Below are 15,842 nucleotides of genomic sequence, written 5' to 3' on the forward strand. Positions count from 1 at the left end.
ATGATTCAGCCGTGCATATACGTGTATCCATTCTTCCCCAAAGCCCCCTCCCTTCCAGATTGCCACATAACATTAAGCAGAGTTCCTTGTGCGTACAGTAGGCCCTTTAAAATATAGCAGTGCATACATGTCCATCCCAAACTCCCTAAGTGTCCCTTCCCCATCCTTCCCCACCAGCAACGGTTCAGTTCCTTCTCTAAGTCTGTTTCTGTTTTGTGAGTAGTTCATTTGTATCCTTTCTTTTTAGATTCTACTTGTAAGGGGTGTCATGTGATACTTCTCCTTCTCTGTCTGACATACTTCACTCAGTGTGACAATCTCTAGCATCTGTGCTGCTGCAAATGGCATTATTTCATTCCTTTTAATGGCTGAGTGATATTCCATTGTATATATATGTCTTATATCTTATTTATCCATTCCTCTGTTGATGGACATTTACGTTGCTTCCATGTTTTGACTACTGTAAACAGTGCTTCAGTGAACAGTGAGGTGCATGTATCCTTTTGGATCATGTTTTTCTCTGGATATATGTCCAGGGGTGGGATTGCAGGGCCTATTTTAGTTTTTAGTTTTTTAAAGAACCTCCGTACTGTTAGGCATAGTGGCTGTACCAATTACATTTCCGCTAACAGTGTAGGAGGGTTCCCTTCTCTTCACATGCTCTCTGGCATTTATTGTTCATGGATTTTTGATGATAGTCATTCTGGCTGGTGAGAGGTGATATCTCATTGTAGTTTTGATTTTCAGTTCTCTAATAATTAGGGACAAATCACTGTTTCTTGAAATAAGCTCTTCAAACCTTCGATTCCTTGTAAAAGTTTTGGAAAACAATGCCCTTAAGATTCTTAGAGGGACTTTTCTTTGTTTACAAGGTATCGTTTTAGATCTTTTTTTTTTTTTAATTGGAGGAAAATTGCTTAATAATGCCATGTTGCTTTCTGCCATACAACAGTGTGAATCAGTCATAAGTATACACATAAACATCACTACGAACAAAGCTAGTGGAGGTGATGGAATTCCAGTTGAGCTATTTCAAATCCTGAAAGATGATGCTGTGAAAGTGCTGCACTCAATATGTCAGCAAATTTGGAAAACTCAGCAGTGGCCACAGGACTGGAAAAGGTCAGTTTTCATTCCAATCCCAAAGAAAGGCAATGCCAAAGAATGCTCAAACTACCGCACAATTGAATTCATCTCACGTGCTAGCAAGGTAATGCACAGAATTCTCCAAGCCAGGCTTCAACAGTACGTGAACCGTGAACTTCCAGATGTTCAAGCTAGTTTTAGAAAAGGCAGAGGAACCAGAGATCAAACTGCCAGCAGCTGTTAGATGATTGAAAAAGCAAGAGAGTTCCAGAAAAACATCTACTTTTGCTTTTTGACTATGCCAAAGCCTTTGACTATGTGGACCACAACAAACTGTGGTAAATTATTCAAGAAATAGGAATACCAGACCACCTGACCTGCCTCTTGAGAAACCTATATGCAGGTCAGGAAGCAACAGTTAGACATGGACATGGAACAACAGACTGGTTCCAAATAGGGAAAGGAATGCGTCAAGGCTGTATATTGTCACCCTGCTTATTTAACTTATATGCCGAGTATATCATGAGAAACTCTGGGCTGAATGAATTACAAGTTGGAATCAAGATTGCAGGGAGAAATATCAATAACCTCAGATATACAGGTAACACCACTCTTATGGCAGAAAGTGAAAAAGAGCTAAAGAGCCTCTTGATGAAAGTGAAAGAGGAGAGTGAAAAAGTTGGCTTAAAACTCAACATTCAGAAAACTAAGATCATGGCATCTGGTCCCATCACTTCATGGGAAATAGATGAGAAATGGTGACAGACTATTTTTTGGGCTCCAAAATCACTGCAGATGGTGACTGCAGCCATGAAACTAAAAGACTCTTGCTCCTTGAAAGAAAAGTTATGACTAACCTTGACAGCATATTAACAAGCAGAGACATTACTTTGCCAACAAAGGTCCATCTAGTCAAAGCTATGGTTTTTCCGGTAGTCATGTATGGATGTGAGAGTTGGACTGTAAGGAAAGCTGAGCGCCAAAGAATTGATGTTTTTGAACTGTGGTGTTAGAGAAGACTCTTGAGAGTCCCTTGGAGTGCAAGGAGATCCAACCAGTCCATCCTAAAGGAAATCAGTCCTGAATACTCATTGGAAGGATTGATGTTGAAGCTGAAACTCCAATACTTTGGCAACCTCATGTGAAGAGTTGACTCATTTGAAAAGACCCTGATGGTGGGAAAGATTGAGAGGGAAAAAGGGATGATGGAGGATGAGGTGGTTGGATGGCATCACCGACTCGATGGACATGAATTTGAGGAAACTTTGGGAGTTGGTGATGGATAGGGAGGCCTGGCTTGCTGCAGTCCATGGGGTCGCAAAGAGACATGACTGAGTGACTGAACTGGACTGAACTCCCTCTTGAACCTCCCTACCACCCCACCTCCCATCCATCCCCTCTCGGTTGTCACAGAGCACCAGGTGAGCTCACTGTGTTATACAGCAGCTTCCTACTAGCTATCTGTTTTATGCATGATAATATATCATATTAGATGTTATGAAGACTTAAGTTTTATGGTTACATTCATAATTTCCTGACGGCACTCTGGATTTGGCCTTTGCCCAGGAGCCATTTCTTAATTGTAGCATCATTTGCCTTTTGATAAGTCTAAAAGTGAGAGAATTTTATTTTCAAACCTGTTAAGTCCTAGTTGATATTTCACAGTCAGTTTTCAGTATATCTCTTTCCTCTTAGCTTTCATTATAGGGAGCCAAAGAAGTCAGTCAAGACTTTCTCCAGTCTGCCTGGACATCTCCTTGTCTGGATCGTCCAGTTCAATAGGTGCATCTTTTATTTTCCATGATGCCCGAGGCAACAGCATTGCTAAACTCTCTGCCTGAAAAGTCAGGTCTTTCTTCCTGCTTCCAGCAGGTTTCTCTTTGCTTTCCTTTAGGCCCCCTTGGGGGCCCTAAGGGCTTCCCAGGTGGTGCTAATGGTAAAGAAACCATCTACCAATACAGGAGACTTAAGAGAGGCTGGTTCAATCCCTGGGTCAGGAAGATCCCCTGAAGGAGGGCATGGCAGCCCACTCCAGTATTCTTTCCTGGAGAATCCCGTGACCAGAGGAGCCTGGAGGACAACAGTCCACGTGGTCACAGAGGCGGACATAACTGAGTGACTTCACACACACTCACCCATGGGGGCCCTAAGGCTCCCACTAACACTTTTCTTAAGGTCCTTCCTGCTACCTCATCATCAAAACACATAATGGAGAGTTGACAGGAGCGGGCCAGATCAGGTAGGGCCTTACAGATCATCATAAGGAGTTTGGATTTTAATTTGTATAAGAAGGGAAACAACTAGAGGATGTAGAGGAGAGTAAGCTGATCTGATCTGCATTTTTAAAGCATTCCTCTAAATGCTGAGGTAGAACCTGCGGTACCATTAAAGGAGTTGTTTAAGAAATGCAGGTAAATGGTGATGACTGCTTGGCTCTGGGAGCGGTAAGAATTTGTCAGATTCTATTTGTGTTTTAACAAGCCAGCAGTATTTGCAGATTGATAGAAGAGATAGACGGTAAAGAGGCTTTGACTGGAACCAACGGAAGAGTTTTGTATCATTTACTGAGATGGGAAAGACTACAGGAGAACGGGTTTTTCTGGAAGGGAGTAGAATCATCATTTCCTCTTTGAACATGTGAAGTTTAAAGATTCTAATAGCATCTAAGTAGGAAGTTAGTTGGCTTCGGGGGGCAATTCTGGTCTGGCTATGCATTTGAGAGGTGTCATGTATGGATGACGTTTAAAGCCAGGAGCCTGGTTGTAAGGTGTGAGCCCAGGGCAATCCAGCCTTTCCTGGTTAAGGAGATAGTGAGCACCCAACAGAGGAGACTGTGAAGTTGTGGTCAGTGAAGTAGGAAGAAAGGCCGGAGGGAGAGAGCGCATGACAAAGGTATTTCAAGACAGTGGGTGATGACTCTGCACCTGTCATTAGGGTTAACAATTGCTGTTGGCACTAGAGTGGGTTCTCAAGAGGCCGTGGGAAGCTCAGCCCTTGAATGAGCAGTTATGATCAAATTTGGGGAAAATAAATAATGCTGGAGAACAATTCATGTAGCAGATTTATTCCACTTGAGTGAAGGCATAGTGATAGAGTGGAGATGGAAGTTATTTTGGATACAGGCATGTTTGAGTTTGAATCTCTGCTTCCTAATTGACCCATTGTGGAACTGTAGGCCACTACTCTGTCTCCACCTATAAAATGGGGATACAAGTACTTTTCTTACAAGGTTGTCAAAAGGTTAACGTGAAAAAATGATAGGCAAAACATCTAGTGCAGTGCTTGGCACACAGTAGGTATGCAGGTCATGTAAAATGCCATTGGTTTCATTTTTCTTATTTTCAAATTACAAATTAAAGTTTTCCATGCCCTTAAGGTACTGGACCCAGTGTCAGGAAACTTTAATGATTCCCTAACTCATTCACAGTATGATCTTGAATACACCACTAGGCCTTTCAGAGACTGAAATACCCCATCTGTAAATAGGGACTCATAATCCAAGCTCCACTTTTTTTTTTTCCTAAGTCTTCACTAATCTGAGTCTACTCTCCAAATTACCCACCTAGCCTACATGAAATTCCCAGCACTTCCCTTAAGTCCATATGGCATTTTATAATTTGGGAAATGATTTCACATTCATCAACTCATAACAAGCTCTATCAACTAATTCATCTGCCCAGTACCCTGATGTGAGGAAAAATCAAAATGACATAATAAATCCAGAAATGGGTTTAGATAGTTCCAGACATATGGTAAGGTCAATAAATGCAAGCTGCAGATGTTAAAGGGGCTTGCCAGGTGGTGCAGTGGCAAAGAATCCACCTGCCAGTGCAGGAGATGCAAGAGATGTGAGTTTGATCCCTGGGTCGGGAAGATCCCCTAGAGGAGGAAATGGCCACCCACTCCAGTATTCTTGCCTGGAAAATTCCATGGGCAGAGGAGCCTGGCGGGCTACAGTCCATAGCGTTGCAAAGAATCAGACACAACTGAATGAGTGAGCATGCAGACAGTTGTTAAAAAAATCTTAGAATTTACTTTGAGATTTGTTAATGGTCCATGTCTTATGTCTCCTAAATTTCATCTCTGCAAATCCCAAAGTAGATAGGACATTGCTGGGTATAGAGGGGATGCGTCCAGCAAATCACTACCATCTAAGTGGCGGCGGGGGTTGAGGGGGGCAGTGATGTGGTGAGAGGGACCAGAATATTGAACTCCCCTCGCCCACCAGAGATTTGTTTTAAAGCATAGAAGTAAAATGGGCAGATATGGGCTCAAAAGTGTGTGTGTGTTTCAATATGGGAGAAATAAAAGCATGTATGGACAAGGCAGTGGCACCCCACTCCAGTACTCTTGCCTGGAAAATCCCATGGACAGAGGAGCCTGGAAGGCTGCAGTCCATGGAGTCGCTGAGGGTCGGACACGACTGAGCGACTTCACTTTTACTTTTCACTTTCATGCATTGGAGAAGGAAATGGCAACCCACTCCCGTGTTCTTGCCTGGAGAATCCCAGGGACGGGGGAGCCTGGTGGGCTGCCATCTATGGGGTTGCACAGAGTCAGACACGACTGAAGTGACTTAGCAGCAACTTAGCAGCAGCAAAAGCATGTATTCAGCCAGGAATGATTCTGTGGAAAGGGAAGCTTTGATGGTGCAGGGAAGAGAGCACAAAATTGCTGGGACCATATTCCTGAAAAGATGGGAAGGGATGGGCTTCAGTGGAGCGTGGCCATTCCTCCACAGCAATAGGAGAGGAGACAGGACCAGCACAGATCTCACAGGTTGGGAGATGTTGTGAGAAGGCATACGTGTTCTCACCTGATAGCTTCAGTTTTCTCAGTGAAACAAGAAGGATCATCAGCTGAGAGTGAGAAAGGGGAAGAGAAAGTATGGAAGAGTTGTCCAGGCAAGTGAAAGAATAATATGTAGTAGGATTCTGGGTGGTGTCAGTGGTTCCTAATAATGACTTTAAAGTGAGCCCATCTGTGGTTGTGCAATTCGAGTCTTCAGTTACAGTTAGCCTCTCAGGTGCTGGCATGGAGAAGGCGGAGAGTTAGCAGCTGTTTGTTTGTTTGTTTGTTTTCCAGTGGATAAATGGAGAGAAGATTGTGCAGGGGAATTGAGGACAATTTTGAGTGAACAAAGAATGAATCACGAGCAAAGTGAGGACGTGCATTGGAACGGGGAGGAAAGATGATGCAAAGGTAGTAGCAACTCTCAGTTGTATCCTGGTGGAGTCAGAATATGAGGGAGTGAGCTGGGAAAAAAGAAGTTTGGTAGTCAAGTGTATGAATCTTGAAATTGAAGTTTTGCGTTCCTATTCAGACAGTATTCTTGAAGAGGGCTTAGTTTGAACCTAAAATAAAAGGAAGTTCAGTTCCTTGGATCTGTCATTCTGTATTTTGGGGCAAGTTGTTTAATCAGTTTCCTCATTTGTCAGAGGGTAATTTTTGTAGTTTCTAATTCATAATTAAAGGGACTAAATAAGTGAACGTGTAAAGTCTTCAATAGTGCCTGGCACATGGTAAGCATTTAATAGGTGTTAGCCATTACTGTTGTTAGTTCTCTAAGCCTTAGTTGGTGCCAGGGTCTGTGGGAAAGAACTGAGGAATTGTTCCTGGGGCCAGTGTCACTTCTTGAGTAGTCAGATGGTGCAATAGAATCCACTTTTGTTGAAAAATAAGGCCTGGTTACACACTGGCCCATCCCGCCCCCCATCCCCTCATGATGGCTTAATGACAAGCCCTGATTTCTGTCCCTGCTATGAGTAGCTCTGTAATGGTGGTTTTACCCGAGGTTCCAAGGCTTCTGTGATTGATACCAAGGAGCAAATTAAAATCACATCCTGTGAATGTTGCTTAGAGGACCTGAGATGTGTCTGTATAGGGACATTGGGAAATGGGCATAGAAAAAACCAAATAGCCATTATTGAAGCCCTGAATTTCTAGGAATGTATGTGCAAATTATGTCAAGTCCTGGAACTCCCCAGGAATGACTTGCAGTATCATTTTTTTTAGATCTTTTTGGCTCCATTGTCACTTACAGATTGCCAACTCTTCATACTCCCTTAGATCAATAAGTTATTTTGTTATATTGATACAGACTGTGTGCTTTAAAGCCTTTTTTGGATCTACAAGAAACATTATTAAATACCATTGTGGTATTCTTAAATTCTCCAAAGAAGAGTCAGTATTATACTCAGTGTGAAATAAGATGTAGCAAAGCTCTTTTTACTCCATGCTGTCCATGCATTATCTAAAATGTTTTAGGCTTTATTCTACTATTAGAGCTCTCCTGCTGCTGCTGCTAAGTCACTTCAGTCGTGTCCGACTCTGTGCGACCCCATAGATGGCCGCCCACCAGTCTCCCCCGTCCCTGGGATTCTCCAGGCAAGAACACTGGAGTGGGTTGCCATTTCCTTCTCTAAACATTAGAGCTCTAGGAGACTCCAAAAGAACAGTTGTCAAATGAAAGGTTGGATCCCGAGTTTAATATATATCTTTTGAAGGTTAGGATATTGATTTACTGGATAGTGTTAGAGTTTTAAAATACAATTCAGAGACTGTTGCATAGGAAATTGATGAAATTGAGACATGATCAGCCAAGGTGGATGAAAAGGCGCTCGGGGCATTTAGCCAAGACTGTGTGCATAAATGCTGTTATTAATATCGACAGGACTGAAGAGGTAAGACCCTCTAACTATTGGAGCCTTATACCCTGGCAAAGAGTCATTGCCAAGGAGGGCTTGTCATCTTAACTCCTTAGTGATTGGGCATTGGAATTATACAGAGGAGCCTGGTGGGCTCCAGTCCACGGGGTCACAAAGAATCGGACACGACTGGCCGACTAAGCACAGCACAGCACATTGAGATTGTAGTCTGTTAATGTGCTCTTGTGTTAGGAAGCCCGCTGCAGAAATCAGGATGAGAGAGCAGGGTCTGTTTTGGTTAATTGTCACTTCATCTTCCTGCTGAATAGGATCCAATCCAGCTTATGAGGATATACAGAACTATTGGATATGTTTGAAATAAGTGAGCAAGAGGAGGTGGGGGAAGGTAAGGGGTAGAGTGATTGATGGATTTTCTTAGAGAGTGAGCTGCTTAAATGTTGAGAGAGAATGAGAGAAATGGGGCAGTCTTTCCTCTTGACTGTCTAGGTAGCAAGTATAGTTCAGGAAAGCTGTTCTGTAGCCCAGCACTGCGGTGGACCCTGCTCGGCCCTCTATTCCTCTTTTTTCCCCAACTCAGCACAGACAGAAAGACTGAATGGGCCATTTTTTTTTTTTTTCTTTCTGGAAGTCCTTTAGAAACACATTTCTTTTTTCTTTTTTTAAAAAAATGTTTATTTATTGATTTGCCTGTGCTGGGTCTTAGTTGCGGTATGCTGGGTCTAGCTCCCCGACCAGGGATTGAACCTAGGGCCTCTGCATTTGGGAACATGCAGTCTTAGCCACTGGACCACCAGGTAAGTCTCAGGAACATTAATTTCTTAGCTGCATAGTTATAAGCTATCAGATGGCACTGACTTCAGTAAGTCCTCTGCTGTAAAGGACTTGGAGTATCTTGTTCTGTGGTCAGCTTTAAGAGCAGTTGAGCTGTTTTATAAAAACTTAGGGCTCGGTCTCCATTTATGTATTTTGGGGAAGTTTTTTATTTGTGAGCATACTGTTCAAAGATTCTCTCTTCAGTGATGCCTCCCTGTGCTTACCTTGAAGAGCTCCTTTTCTTTTTACATTTGTCTTACATGTATTCGTCTTATACAGATGATAGTCTCACCACGTTATACTGTATCAGTAATTCTGTCTGTGTGTCTGCTGGGCTGTGCGTGTCTCACGGTTAGGGAAAGTTCTCACTCATTTGTGTTTTACTACAATCCTCAGGGCAAGATTTGACATGACGTATAGAGAATATATGTAGTGGGTATGCCATAAATGTTGAGTGAATGAATGTTATCCCAGTTTTAGAGCCTACATCCATTCTGGATATAGGTGAATATTTGAACCCAAACCCTAAAGCTGAAATGGGAATGCTGTGTGTTATTAGCAAATTTTGTGCCCTTTTTTCTCACTGGTTATGGAGCTGCCTGCTGTGTTTCATGGTGATCACACATGTGCTACGTTTGATCTGTTGTTGATAATGTGTGATGACAAGTGCCATCATAGTATGGCTGCTTTGGTTCCAAGGTCATTTCTTTACCTTGGTTGAATGTAAGTGGGTTTTACATTTTAAGATGCTGGCTTATGGAAACAGGTGGCTCATGTTTATTATGTGTATTCTGGAGCATTTATCACTGTCTGACTTCTGTAATCCCAGTTTCTCTTTGGATCAAATGCCACGTGTGCTTATGGATATATACCAAGCAAATTTAATGGCAGTGGGCAGTCTTTGGCTGAGTCTTGAGTCTTTCCTTTTATGTTGCAAAATTGTAATTTCTAAGTCCTCGTGGACCCTTCATTATGCTTTTTCACCTCACGAGGAAAGATTTATTTTAAAAGTGTACAGATTACCATTAATTTGGAAATTTTTAATAGGTTAACCAGTTTTTCCTGTTACATTTAGCTTAAAGTTTCCTTCCTGTTTTCTTTCTCTGGAATTTTAATGCCTGAAAGTCATTCTGGAGGGAAGAACAAAGAAACAAAGGTGGTTTGAGGAGTATGTTTGTGAAATTTGTTTTGGGGGGATAATGTTGTTCTGTTCAGTTCAGTCACGCAGTCGTATCCTACTCTTTGCAACCCCATGAATCGCAGCACGCCAGGCCTCCCCGTCCATCACCATCTCCCGGAGTTCACTCAAACTCACGTCCATCGAATCGGTGATGCCATCCAGCCATCTCATCCTCTGTCGTCCCCTTCTCCTCCAGGCCCCAATCCCTCTCAGCATCAGAGTCTTTTCCCATGAGTCAACTCTTCGTATGAGGTGGCCAAAGTACTGGAGTTTCAGCTTTAGCATCATTCCTTCCAAAGAAATCCCAGGGCTGATCTCCTTCAGAATGGACTGGTTGGATCTCCTTGCAGTCCAAGGGACTCTCAAGAGTCTTCTCCAACACCACAGTTCAAAAGCATCAATTCTTCGGTGCTCAGCTTTCTTCACAGTCCAACTCTCACATCCATACATGACCACAGGAAAAACCATAGCCTTGACTAGACGGACCTTTATTGGCAAAGTAATGTCTCTACTTTTGAATATGCTATCTAGGTTGGTCATAACTTTCCTTCCAAGGAGTAAGCGTCTTTTAATTTCATGGCTGCAGTCACCATCTGCAGTGATTTTGGAGCTCAAAAAGATAAAGTCTGACACTGTTTCCACTGTTTCCCCTGTTTCCCCATCTATTTGCCATGAAGCAATGAGACCAGATGCCATCTGAGATCTTCATTTTCTGAATGTTGAGCTTTAAGCCAACTTTTTCACTCTCCTCTTGTTAGAAGGACAGATTAAGAGACTCTCTTGCAATTTCTTTTTACTAGTTTTGAGATGAGATTAGAGAGTAGTAAGACCACAGGCCTCTGCCCTCCCTCCTTTTTGCCCGAAGCACTTAGTACAGTGTCAGTTCAGTCTCAGTCATGTCCAACTCTTTGCGACTCCATGGACTGCAGCACACCAGGCCTCCCTGTCCATCACCAACTCCTGGAGCTTACACAAACTCATGTCCATCGAGTTGGTGAGGCCATCCAACCATTTCATCCTCTGTTGTCCCCTTCTCCTCCTGCCCTCAATCTTTCCCAGCATCAGGGTCTTTTCAAATGAGTCAGTTCCTCACATCAGGTGGTCAGAGTATTGGAGTTTCAGCTTCAGCATCAGTCCTTCCAATAAACACCCAGGACTGATCTGCTTTAGGATGGACTGGTTGGATCTCCTTGCAGTCCAAGGGACTCTCAAGAGTCTTCTCCAACACCACAGTTCAAAAGCTTCAATTCTTCAGCATTCAGCTTTGTTTATAGTCCAACTCTCACATCCATATATGACTACTGGAAAAACCATAACTTTGACTAGATGGAACTTTGTTGGCAAAGTGATGCCTCTGCTTGTTAATATGCTGTCTAGGTTGGTCATAGCTTTTCTTCCAAGGAGCAAGCATCTTTTAATTTCATGGCTGCAGTCACCATCTGCAGTGATTTTAGAGCCCCCCAAAATATAGCCTGTCACTGTTTCCACTGTTTCCCCATCTATTTGCCATGAAGTGATGGGACCAGATGCATGATCTTAGTTTTCTGAATGTTGAGTTTTAAGCCAACTTTCACTCTCCTCTTTCACTTTCATCAAGAGGATCTTTAGTTCTTCTTTCTGCCATAAGGGTGATGTCATCTGCATATCTGAGGTTATTGATATTTCTCCTGGCAATCTTGATTCCAGCTTGTGCTTCATCCAGCCCAACATTTTGCATGATGTACTCTGCATATAAGTTAGATAAGTAGGGTGACTTACTCCTTTTCTGATTTGGAACCAGTCTGTTGTTCCGTGTGGAGTTCTAACTGTTGCTTCTTGACCTGCATACAGATTTCTCAGGAGGCAGGTCAGGTGGTCTGGTATTCCCATCTCTTGAAGAATTATCCATAGTGTGTTGTCATCCACACAGTCAAAGGCTTTGGCATAGTCAATAAAGCAGAAATAGATGTTTTTCTGGAACTCTCTTGCTTTTGGATAATCCAATGGATATTGGCAGTTTGGTCTCTGCCTTAAGTAGACGGACCTTTGTCAGTGAAGTGTAAGGCCTAAAATTAAGGCCTAGTATTAAGTATGCCTTGACATCTGGAGAAAACTGGGAAAGCCTCTCATGGCCCTGCTCCTAAGTCTCCTTCCAGAAGTACTTCTGTGGGTAGGGTCTCCTTGCCAGATAACCCTCTGGAACCCTAGCCAGTTGATATCTTGGTTTTTGTCCTGTGAAACCTGGAGCAAAGATACCTCTGCAGACCTTCGGGAGAATAAATGGATGGTGGTGTAGGTTGTTATGGCAGCAATAGAAACCTGATGCAGGTGTTTAAGGTTGAGTGTGTTTTCCTCTGTTTTATCTTATTTGAAAAATCCAGGGAGAGTCTAACCTTTTTGTTTAACATGATTTGGCAAGAAACAATCCACCCACCTAATGTTTCCATTTTGTAGGAAGCAGCCCTAGCTTTATCTAGGGGAGAAGGTCTGCTCTGTGTCCAACACACAGCTGAACATTTGGATTGAATGGTCAATCCAAATTTTAGTGAATCAATGTTTCCCTGGGAACCATTTATTTTTTAACACCAAAGCCACATCTTTAGTCATTGTAGACTCCAAAAGTGGTTCACTGATTATGACCTCTTCTTCAAATACCTTACATTAAAAGTAAGTTTTTCTAGACTTTCAAAAATTAAGACATGATAAGAGTGGGATGATGAACATTATGTTATAAGTTGCTACCCATTTATATTGATGTGTCTGTGTATTAGTTGCTCACTCATGTCTGATTCTTTGCAACCCCATTGACTGTAGCCCACTAGGTTCCTCTGTCCATGGGATTCTCCAGGCAAGAATACTGGAGTGGGTTGCCATTTCCTTCTCCACGGGATCTTCCCGACCCAGGGATTGAACCCAGGTTTCCTGCACTGCAGGCAGATGCTTTACCATCTGAGCCACCAGGGAAGCCCTTTATATTGATGGGTAGCATATATGTTTGTCAAATATATAAGATGAGGCAGAAGGCTTCTTTTTCTTTCAGTGATTTTATTTCACAAAGGTGATGGATAATCAAATATGTTTATATTGGTTACCTTTTGAAAAAGTAGGAAAATTTGAAACAGCTCTGTGAGTGGCAAATAGGATTATGTATACATGAATAGAGTTAAGTATTGTGATAAAATCTGTAATAAAATGATTATGATACTCATTTAGGATGAATGATTTTTATTATATGTAAATAGGAATAAAAGGTAAGGGGATTATATAAAATATTATAATAACTATTTATAATTACTGGTACTGTTACACAGCAGAGTGAGCACTTCTGCCCTTGGTGAAGGGGCAGGAAAAGGGGGTGCTGGGCCAAAAGGTTCTCTGAGGCTCCTTTTGTGGTTTGTTATTCCTGACCCACGGTGATTAAGAGAGAGTGAATGTTTTCACTGGACAAACACAAGAGTGCTGGGAATAAAGTGGTTCAGGTTGGACTAGCTCCTACCTCCATGCTACGAGAGTTGCCCCTTCTTCACCCAGTAACATGATAAAATGGAAACTGTGGAAACTGGTTAGCTTGGCCCTTGGAATCGCCAACATTTGGCATGAAGAGTGGGGTAAAGGTTCCACCTTGCTCTCTCCCCTGACTTAACAGGCACTGGAATCCCTTTGACTATGTGCTTCTGTGGCCACTCTGGGTGCTCCCGCCTGCTTTGTACTTGGTTTGCTCCTCCTCTGCTCTTCCTCCAGATGAGGCAGAAGGTTTGTTTCTTTTTCTTCCAGTGATTTTGTTTCACAAGGGTGAGATTTAAAGGAAGGCCTCTTGAAGGGCCCCAAATTCTCCCATTACTGTCTAAAATTCTGTCCTCCAAAGATTAATTTGAATTAATAAACAAGTGTCTTAAGACTGGCTAATGATACTTATTAAGAATGACCATCACATTTAATGATAATCATCACTAGCATGTGTTGCATACTTAGTGTGAGCCAGGGGCTGTTATAAAGACTCATGACGTAATTGATTTAATGCTTCCTGCAAGCCTGTGAAGAAGGTTCAGAGAGAGATGTCCAGTGCTTGCGTGCGTGCCAAGTTTCTTCAGTCCTGTCCGACTGTTTGCAGCTCTGTGGACTGTAGCCCCACTGGTCTCCTCTGTCCATGGGATTCTCCAGGCAAGAATACTGAAGTGGGTTGCCGTGCTCTCCTGCAGGGGATCTTCCCAACCCAGGGATCAGACCCAAGTCTCCTGAATTGGCAGGCAGATTCTTTACCACTGGGCTTCCCTGATAGCTCAGTTGGTAAAGAATCCACCTGCAGTGCAGGCGATCCCAGATCAATTCCTGAGTTGGGAAGATCCTCTGGAGAAAGGATAGGCTACCCACTCTGGTACTGAGGCTTCCCTTGTGGCTCATCTGGTAAAGAATCCACCTGCAATGTGGGAGAGCTGGGTTCGATCCCTGGGTTGGAAGATTCCCTGGAGAAGGGAAAGGCTACTTACTCTAGTGTTATGGCCTGGAGAATTCTGTGGACATGACCCCAAAGAGTTGGACATGACTGAGTGACTCACAATTCTTTACCACTAGTGCCACCTGGGAAGCCCCAAGATGTCCAGTAACTGGTTCCAAGTTATATGGTGATGAATGAGGGGAGAGAGGATGGAATCCAAATAGGCCTGCTCTGGGACTTGGACCCTCACCCACTGAACTGGGCCTCCTCTCCTGGATATGATTTGATTAGATTGCTTTATTCCTTACACCTGACAGAGATGCTTGTCAGGGGGACTGGAAATGGACAGAGAAAATTTTAGGGAGAGACATGTCTGTAGGGGAGTTGCTGTGGGGATGCTGGAAAGAGATTTGGGCGGCATTCTCTGCAGCCAAAGACTAAGAAACTCACTCATCATTACCTTGATGTTACTGATCTTATAACCAACATGAGAATTCAACTAAGAACCCAGCATGTACTGTTTCTCTTCTCTGCTTCTTTCCAAACCCTGACGTCATTTCTCTTTTAATGTTCTAGCAGCAGAAAATTCTTATATATGTTTGTGTGTATATATCATAAATCAAATGTTTTACTTGTTATTTAAATGTAATTAAAAAAATAACACTTTGCAAATATTCTTGAAGAGAAGGCCAATGAAATGCAACTAATTTCTGCTATTACTCTTTTCTTCCTCACACCAGTATTGGTTGGATCCTGCGAAAACCCTGTCTGAACACAAAGAACTGATCAACAGTAGGTATTTGATTTTAATTTTGTTGAAATTTGAAAATGATGTAATGTCCTTGATTAGATGAGTGCAGGAATAGGCTTTAAGACCACAGGTGTGAATATTATCATTTGAGTGCCAGAATATGGAAATGGGTGTTTATACATTGTTCAGTCTCTGCAGACTCTGATTAGATTGTGTGGATAGGGACTCTGAGGAGATATGAGTATTGAATTTTGCTTTTGGGTGCACCTGGCCTGGACTTCTGTCTGTGATTTTTCCACTGCTTTTGAAATTTCACCTTCAGACAGAAAAAGCAGAGATGCACTGATTTGAAAAGCAAGTGGACATTGAATATATTAAAGTGCTTGAGTTTCTTGGGTTAAAGAGTGGTATTGCCCTTCACATTATTTACTGGGTCAATAATTAAGGAGTGCCCTCATAACCTGAAAGATTGCTATGAATTCAGAAAGGATCCATCTATTTTGGTTTTGATTTTATCAATATGAATCTACTAATTGACCCAGAAGTCTAATTAATGTTATATTCATTAACATTAATTTTCATAACTCAAATTTTTGTTTTTAAATGTACACATGCCCACACACTTGCAGCCCTTAAGTATGTAGAAGAGTAGTTGTTTTTAAATCATCTTTATTATTAAAATTGTTAGTAAAATGTATAACATGAGATGTACCATGTTAACCATTTTGGAGTGTACAGTTCAGCAGCATTAAATACACTCATATTGGTTTGTAGCCGTGACCAGTAACCATCTCTGAAACTTTTTTGTCGTCCCAAACTGAAACCATATCATTAAACTATTTCGCTGAATTATTGCTGATAAGACCTGGAGGACTCTTCTGGCCTTCTTACCCGACCCTGAGTCTGTACTTTTCCTGTGTTGATTCATTC

General features: G+C 42.3%; 1 protein-coding gene across 4 annotated transcripts in view; it reads left to right on the forward strand.

Moving 5' to 3' along the window:
* The window catches only part of EPB41L4A (erythrocyte membrane protein band 4.1 like 4A), a 297,461-nt gene that overhangs the window by 143,916 nt on the left and 137,703 nt on the right, over positions 1-15,842 (forward strand). For all 4 annotated transcript variants that reach the window (XM_070377187.1, XM_070377185.1, XM_005902712.3 and 1 more), the window contains one exon: positions 14,902-14,953. In XM_070377187.1, coding sequence (XP_070233288.1) covers positions 14,902-14,953 — 52 coding nt within the window. The remainder of the gene's footprint in view (positions 1-14,901; positions 14,954-15,842) is intronic.

The sequence above is a fragment of the Bos mutus genome, chromosome 10, assembly GCF_027580195.1.
Source record: "Bos mutus isolate GX-2022 chromosome 10, NWIPB_WYAK_1.1, whole genome shotgun sequence".
Taxonomy (NCBI): domain Eukaryota; kingdom Metazoa; phylum Chordata; class Mammalia; order Artiodactyla; family Bovidae; genus Bos; species Bos mutus.